A 9,111-nucleotide genomic window follows, 5' to 3' on the forward strand; every position below is an offset into this window, starting at 1 on the left:
ATCTATAAAATTAAAATTCTAAAATAAATTTAATTTATTAAAAAAATTGATCCCAAAAATATATTCTCAAATAAAACCAATCATTAAAAATAACTTAAAGCTACACCAAGTCCCTACCCAGGCTCATTTTCAAAAAGCCCCTATCAAAAGACTGAGTTTCGAATCGCAGGAAAAAAATTGCAAAAGGAAAACCATTTTTAAACAAATTAAAATATCCAAAAATAATCCATCGAAACTTAACCAAGCTTCTTCACACAAGGCGCAACACCGAGCAATATATTTGTATATGTGTATCTGGGTACTCGGCTAACTTTGAATTCAGATTTAAATAAGCCATAATAGGTTTCAAACTGTCTGCGCCATTAATGTCCACGAACAATATGTGTCGTATTTAGAAATACGTAAACAGGCGAATCATGGGAATATACCAAAAAAAATTACAATATGTAAACAGACGAATACTGGGAATACAAATTACGTGTTTTACCTGGGTGATAACTCTGTAATGCTATTATTGGCGTTTGAATGACATGAAACGGCTGATACAGAAGACGTGGTCGCACACGCATGTGGCAACGCAGACCCAGAAGTAGCGGATTCGCTAGTTTTGGAAAGATTGGACTCCACAAAAGCAGGCTTTGTGGGATTTGGTAAGGTCACGGAAGGAGATGAAAGCATCAAAGATATTGCAGACATTGGTGGACGAAGTGTGGGGTCGGCTTGCGTACACAAAAGACCAACATGAATGCATCTCAACGCTTGCTCCTCATCGCATCTTTCAATTATCGATGGATCAATCATCTGCACAATATTTCCTTGTTTATATAACCTCCAGGCCTGCATAATCACAACGAATCGTCATTTTGATATTCAATTTATACATGATGGAGAGATCCATAAGATCTGCCTCAATTTAATTTTATAGTGAACGACTACAGAAATTCATATCAATATAGATTAACAGTGAAATCTCTAAACTCAGGTTCAGATAAACAGTTTTAAATAGTTGAGTTTAGATAAACAGTTTAAACAGTTTTTAAGAAAGCATACATATTTTATTTTGCTGATTTTGAATCAGTACTTTTGAAGAAGAAACACATTCAATTTTTAAGAAGAAACATATGTTTTTAATCATTAGATCACTCCAATTGTATAACCTATAACATCTTGCTATCTTTAAGCCCACTGAAACTGTATCAAACTATATAACATACCCTATATAACATAAATATTCTTAACTAAAAATACAATAATAACATTACTCGAGTATCTTACCCATCTTAAAAGCATCTGCATTTCAGGCGACAAACTATAATCCGCATTCTTTCTCCCCGTGATAAGTTCCAGGAGAAGAACTCCAAAGCTATAAACATCAGCTTTTACAGATAATTGCCCATGCATAGCATACTCTGGTGCCATATACCCGCTGCACGTACAAATTACATTGTCGTGATTATATAGAAAGGGAAAATTGAGGAACAACAAACTGAAAATTACTTGTGAATGAAAGCCTAGTCCTGGACCTTAGAAAATTAAAACATAAACGAGAAGGTAAATCCCCAAATGAAAAATAGTCACGAGTAAAATTACAATACTCTCGATCCTCTTGAAATCAAATCAGCACAGTACAACATATGCATCCCTATTGCTTTTGACAGTGTGTGAGAGTGATGATTATTGTTTTGAGATCTTACTAAGTTCCGGCAACTCTTGTGCTGACGTGACTCTCATCTTCACGAAAAAGCCTTGCTAGGCCGAAATCTGCTATCTTAGGATTCAGTCCCTCGTCTAACAAAATATTGCTTGCTTTAATATCACGATGAATAATCCGCAGTTGTGAATCCTGGTGCAGATAGAGAAGACCACGAGCTACTCCCACTATAATGTTATAGCGCTTCTGCCAATCAAGCTGGTTGCGTTTGTTTGGATCTGTATCCATGGATGCAAGCAAGACAATAACTAATTATCATGACCCAACTAAGTTAATGCGTTTTATCAACATACAAAGTAAAGTTGAAATAACTTACTGAATAGGATTTTATCGAGGCTCTTATTCGGTAAATACTCATAAACAAGCAATCTTTCTGATCCCTCAGCACAACAGCCGAGTAGGTTCACAAGGTTTCGATGTTGAATATTGGCCACAAGCTGAACTTCATTTAGAAATTCTCTCTTTCCTTGCAGAGACCTTAAGGAGAGCTTCTTTACGGCTATTTTTTTTCCATCTTCTGTAGTTCCCTGAGACATTTGGAAAAAAATATCAATATGAAGATTATGACGAGGTTGCGGAGAGAGCAGCCTGCCGACTAATGATATAAGATTCTATAAACTAGCAGAAGCTTTCTTAGGGTATGGTACCTTGTATACAGCGCCAAATCCACCTTCCCCAAGCTTGTTATTTTCATGAAAATTTTCCGTAGCAATTATCAATGCTTCCATGGTAAACACAATTTTCCGATCTTGCCTGATTAATGTGTCTTCCTCAATTTGTCGATCACCTAAACAATGAAGCACAGTTTGGTTATTGCTATCATTTCGTAGGTTTCAATATAGTTTAACAGAGCAAACTGTCCTAGCTATTGTATAGTAGTGTCATTGTGATGATCCATCACATCATGTTTTTGGAAGCCAGATAAGAGAGATGCATCTTGCGTTAGCCCCAATAAGGACCTAGGCGATCCATCAACTGTCTGTGTGTGTCTTTGTAAGTTACTGTGTACTAAATCTAAAAGTTTATTGAAAAGGGTGTCTAACTAGCTCATACTCATGACCTTATGCCTGAATTTTTGTCGTCTGAGCTTATGCCTCAATTTGTGTCGATGGTAGATTTTTGGAATATCTCAAAATTTCAGGGTTCGGAGAGTAGAGATCTTGAACTTAAGAATGAACATCTTCCAGAATAAATGTCAAATTCAAAAATATTTCCAAAATCTACGATCAATATAAAAATATCCACTTCAAACTAAAATAAACCAAAGCCCAAGTCAAATATACCCAAATCTGATAATATGCACCGCTACAATTTCCTTCAAGGTGCATATGATCAGAACCTTTATGCCATACCTTCGTTTGGCCTTGAAAATTTGACAGACTTCAATCTTCTTCCAATTGCAAGCAAGCATACAAACACCACGAGAAGCAAACCGCCAGTAACACCTAAAATCAAGGGTAATTTGTTTGAAGACTTGTTGATCTGCGTACTGTTCCTCGATGGTGTGATATCCACTGGCTTATTAACTGGCGCTTCAACAGGTGGTGTATCTGCAGTAGAATTAAAGAAGGGATATATTTCATAATGGACTATGCAGCTTCCAATCAGACCCCTAGCCCCTTGCCTTCCCGTATAAACTGTGAAAATATAATTGATTGTATTTGAGAGACATGTTGTGCAGTCGTCACTCGATATATCTCTCCAGCACTGGACCAGACCGTAAATCTTTCGAGACAAGGAGTCTGTAACATTTCCGGAAGCATATAAGTGAGAGCTAGATGCTGCCTGAGCCGATAAATTGGTGAATAGGTTCCCCAGAGCCGTCATAAAGACATCAGGGCTGGAAACATTATTTAAATTGTAAAGATACCATGCATCGACAGTATCCAGTTGTCCGATGAAACTGTAGTTTTCATAACGCAAGAAGCAGTAATCAAGCCAAATTAAACCGCCGGTGGAATTCCCACAGTCTTGTCGAAGGGTAGTATTTGCTTGTTGCGAACAATTGTAGCATTGTTCGATTGTTGTGTCTCCCCTGCATTGGAGGAGGCCATATACTTGATCGGGACTTTGGCCATAAACAGAAATGTTAAATCCAGTGTGGTTGGTGTGTCGAACAAGATTATCCAAGACTGCATTCAGATTGGTCTCAAACTGACTGCCTGTTATGGAGGTAACGTTGGCGCGGCAAGTGTGCTGTGCGTGGCAAATATGTGCATGAATAGTAATGAGGATGAAGATAACTATAATTATGTAGAATAGCTTAATACTTTGCCCCATCTGGATAGTGGAGCACCAAACTCTGCCATGGAGGATTGTCATGGCGATTAAGGGACAACGGAGAACCCACAGTGCAACCGTGCCAACACTAGTACTCCCGAAAATTCTAATCTATTCTACACAGATATCAGATGCTAATCAATGATCCAGACTCGGACCATATTTTCAAGTTTTGGAAATTCAGTGCACTGGCGAGGCCAGCATGGCTAAATAGCGTACACGGACCATCAGGAATCAATGTAACCATGTAAAAAAGTAAAAAATGAAGAACTTGATTGAAGCACAGGTCACCAAATATTCCGCTGTTTATGTACATGTAATCAAGCTCCGCCGCCCCATTGCGGCAGTTCCTATTTCCAATCCTATAGAAACATAAATGAGCGCTAAGTACCTGTGACAGGACATTCGTGACTCCTAAGGCATGCTACCTATCCATGAAAGCCATACATATCCATGCATATTCCGGCAACTCGATCACCCTACCTCCGGCAAGCTCTAGCATTCAATGTATCTGCGACCACTGCCAGACCTGTCACGTCTCCTCCTGCAACCTCCGTTGGCTTCCTCATCTACCATCCTATAGAAACATAAATGAGCGCTAAGTACCTGTGACAGGACATTCGTGACTCCTAAGGCATGCTACCTATCCATGAAAGCCATACATATCCATGCATATTCCGGCAACTCGATCACCCTACCTCCGGCAAGCTCTAGCATTCAATGTATCTGCGACCACTGCCAGACCTGTCACGTCTCCTCCTGCAACCTCCGTTGGCTTCCTCATCTACCAACGTTTTCCAAATTCCGTTTTATTTTGAATTTATTAAAGGCGCTAAAGGAAATCAAATTTGAATTTTGAATTTGTAATTTCGTTCAGTCCATATTTTATTTGGTTAGAAGGCAGCTTTTTGGCTCCTGGTTCATGTTTGTTTTTTTTTAAGGGGAACCGCTGAACACATTATTTCTCGGCACCGAAAAGCTCTGGGAGCTACTTCGTATTCGGAACCTCATTATCTCATCACGGATTGGGCATGGACGCTAGTGAAAGAAGGCAGAACCAGTGAAATAATAGACGAGAGAATCCGGCAAAGCGGGGCGGAGAGCATGATGAAGAGAGTTGTTTCAATCGGTATTCTGTCCGCACATGTTATGGTGGCATCCAGACCTCGAATGGTGGACGTTGTGAGGATGCTGGAGGGTGAGGGTGACATTCCTGAAATTCCAGACATGCCTTTGCCGCTTATGTTACATGGTCCGTCTCTGTTAGACCAATTAAACGATTCTTCCCTTTTTCCTTGTATCATTTCTGGGCCTGCCTTCAGCGGATGTAGGTAACTGCATTTCTTCCATTAGAGCACTACCCGAAGTGTGGGCGGTAATTGCAAAACATTTGATAGTAGACAGTTAAGTTCTGTGAAGTAATTTGTATTATAATGTCCAGGAAATTAGTTTGAATATAAGTGTTTAGTTGTCATGTAAACTCGTCGAACTTGTACCAATCTGTGGTGCTTTCGGTGAACCTGTTGTTAATATATATAGTTGCCCTTCTTGGAAAATTAATGTCAATCCAATCTATGGTTGCCCATTCTTCCATGTCCCTAATACATTGATGAAATATTTTGTTGTGGCCGATATTGCTGTGGAATTAGCGGTGGATCGAATCTGAGCATTAAATCCTTCTTTACGGGATAACAGATGGCTTACATTTCCAATTGGGTTGAAGGCCTCCATGCTCATGCTTACCACTCACGATTAGTGCGATGAGTTTCATAATTTCTACTTTAAATTTCTCACATTTTTGAAGTGGGGATATGGCCTACATGTTCATCCTTACCGTTTACACTTAGTACGTGGAGTTTCATATTTTACAATTAAATGCCTCATTTTTCAAGGAGTAGGATTATGGCATCCATGTTCATGCTTTCCATTTGGTACCCTTCATCATTCGCGTTTTAAAGGTGCTTTTTTTTATGATGATTTTTTCCCTTCACTAAATTATTAGGTGGATAAATTACACTAATGCTAAGCATTTTTTTAATGAACCATTAATAAATAGAAAAGTTTAGTTTTTCACTTTTCAGGTTATTGAGATCAAGATTTTTATAGTCCATGGAATAAAGTGTGGCTTATCGTGATAATTTTTATTTAATATTCAATATTCACTAATTAAGAATTTACATTCTCTCTTTAGTGGACATGTTTGACATTTATTATAAATATTTAACAAAATAAAAGTATAATAAAAAATAAAATTATAAAGTCCACATGGGGTAGCTCAAGCGGTAAGGGCCGTGGAAATGAAGTCTCACCGAACCGGAAGTCTTGGGTTCAAATCTTGGGCTACCCCTCCCCCGTAGAGGGGTACATAATGGACATGTAAATCGGAGTCCCGCCCCAGCTTACAAAAAAAAAAAATTAAAATTATAAAAAATTGATTGTTTTTTGAAAGAATATATATTTTTGAAAATTTTATATGTAATTTTTAAGAGTAAAATAAATATGTGCATAGACATGTTTATTTTGGAATATCTCTATGAAATATTCTAGTATGAAATTTTATCTTTAAAGTAGTTGTCATTTTTTGTTTTAATTAGATTGATTAATTAAAAATATCATATAAATAAGTGTCATATCAAGTGAGTTATGGTTTTTTTGAGCATGTGTTATTGATAAGCCATGGTATTAGCTCATGATATTGTAACAAAGTCTATTTACATATTATGAAGGTACATGGAAACATGAATGCAAACCTCTGTTGTTAAAAATTCATGTTCCAAGTTTTATTTCAAATGTATTAAATTTTGACATACTTACTGTTTTTATAATAAATAAAAAAATTATTTAAAATATAGTTATCATTTAATTAGTTTTTATCATTTTATTTTTATTTTAATACTCTGAAATGTATAATGTAATTATAGTAGTTGGGAAAATAGTTTATTTTCAAACCTATATAAAATAGAGGGATATGTTGATCCCTTGTTATAAAGCTCAAATATTAAGCCTTCACTTCTCCATCAATGTGAAACGAAACATTATTCACAAAATCAGTTAAACTTGGAACTTGTCTATATAGCATTCTACTTGTAGTTCACAATATTTAACCACTCAAACTAATCCATTATCTAATTTAAATGAAAATGAAAATTATTATTTTTTAATAAAATATATTATTTTGAAATAGCTAAGTGACTGAAAATAATTTATTCAAATTATATATATATATATATATATATATATATATATATATATATAATTCAGAATTATTTATATTAATTTATTTAATTTGTAATATTATTATTAAATTAATATAAAATATTGTCTCTAGGGTTTTGGATAGATGGTGAGTGGACATTCTCTTAAAGTACTTCTTGACATGAAGTGATCAATTCAATTCCCCATAGGTTGATATATTGGACATGATGAAAATATAGTCCAACCAAACTCACTCACACACACACTAAATACTATATATATATATATATATATATATATATATATATATATATATATATTTCAGATTTGTTTGGATTAATATCAAAATTAGCACTTAATTTATAAATAATTTTCCAAAAATAATATAAAATAAAAATGTAAATACTATATTATTTAATTATTTAAAGGATTAATATTATTATTATTTATTATATAATTTTTATTCCACGGTATTTTTTAATTATTGAAATTGTATTTTTAAATATATTAAAATTATGTTTTTAAATAAATAAATAAATTTAATATTTTTCACTATTAAGTATAAGAGTGAAATTGAGTAAAAATATTAATAAAATACATAATTAAATATGAAGGTGGAGGGAAAGAAAGATATTGAGAAAAAAAATTATAATAATATGTTTTTGACCAATATTTACATCCACCCTTACTCTTATCCTTACCATTATATAGAATGTTTTGCTCAATATTGCCCCTAACCTTGCCCCTAACCTTAACTCTGGCTCCTAGAATGTTTTGCCCATATCTCTCCCAATGTCAACTCCCACCTCAATATATTTTAGAGTGGGGTTGGGAGAAATATTGGAAAAAATGTACTTGTGGGTAGGGATTGAGGAAAATATTGGGCAAAAACTATGTTTGGGGATGATGATGGGGAAATAAAATGCCAAATATTTTCCCCAAACCACACTATAACTTTCAAATATATTTTGAAAATAAAATGCCAAATATTCCCCACCCACATATTTTAGCCAATATTTCCACTAGCATTCTCATTTATATTTTGCCCAATATTTTCCTCCACCCAAATCTTTTAATATTTGATATTGAAAATTGTGGTAAAAAAAATATTGAGCAGAACATATCATACTAATATGTCACTCTTATATATTCTACAATTCTTTAAACTTTACACTATGAGACTCTGAGTAGGGATGAAATGAATATTCAAAAAAAAAAAACATTATTATAATATTTGTTTTTCAATATTTTTCTCAACCCTATTTATATCTTCATATATTTTATAATTTTTTTTAAATTTAGAAAAAATTAAAAAAAATAAATTTTATATCATAATTAGTGAAATTAAGATAGAAAAAAATTAAGCCTAATATAAAAAATTATATTATAATTAGTGAATATAATAAATCATATCATAATTAGTGAAAGTAAGATGGAAAAAAAATTTGAGCCCAGTAAGGATGAAAGTAAATATTGGAAAAACCATATTATTATAATATCAAAAAATTGAACCTAGTATATTATAGTAAGGGTAAAAATAAATATTCAAAAAACATATTATTATAATATCAAAAAATTTAACCCAATATATTATAATAAAGATGAAAGTAAATATTAAAAAAAAAAACATATTATTAGAATATCTTTTACTCAATAAATCACTTCTCTCACTTGCATAAATTTTATAATAATAAAAAATTCTTTAATAATCAAATTTAAATTTAAAACATATATAAACAATATCAATACGCCTCTTCTCTCACTTTCATAATATGTCTCTTCTTTCACTTTCATAAATTCTATAATTTAATTTAAATTTAAAATATACATAAACAATAACAACGAGCAAATATATAAATTATAAATAATCCAACTAATTAAAGTATAAAATATAAATAACCCAACTAGACGAAATATATAGTATA

The 9,111-nt window shown here is 33.4% G+C and overlaps 1 protein-coding gene across 1 annotated transcript; it reads right to left on the reverse strand.

Annotated features, from left to right (window-relative positions):
• Positions 1–324: 324 nt before the first annotated feature.
• Positions 325–4,282, reverse strand: LOC149152056 (cysteine-rich receptor-like protein kinase 15). Its single transcript, XM_089438261.1, has 6 exons — positions 3,064–4,282; positions 2,359–2,498; positions 2,028–2,238; positions 1,695–1,929; positions 1,276–1,426; positions 325–837 (listed from the first exon to the last, which is right to left on the reverse strand). Exons 1-6 carry the CDS (start codon positions 4,031–4,033, stop codon positions 484–486), a joined length of 2,061 nt encoding a protein of 686 aa, XP_089294387.1. The 5' UTR covers positions 4,034–4,282; the 3' UTR covers positions 325–483.
• Positions 4,283–9,111: the final 4,829 nt, after the last annotated feature.

This window comes from Pinus tabuliformis, chromosome 9, assembly GCF_031772625.1.
Source record: "Pinus tabuliformis cultivar Carrire ecotype Pingquan chromosome 9, CPIR1, whole genome shotgun sequence".
Classification (NCBI taxonomy): domain Eukaryota; kingdom Viridiplantae; phylum Streptophyta; class Pinopsida; order Pinales; family Pinaceae; genus Pinus; species Pinus tabuliformis.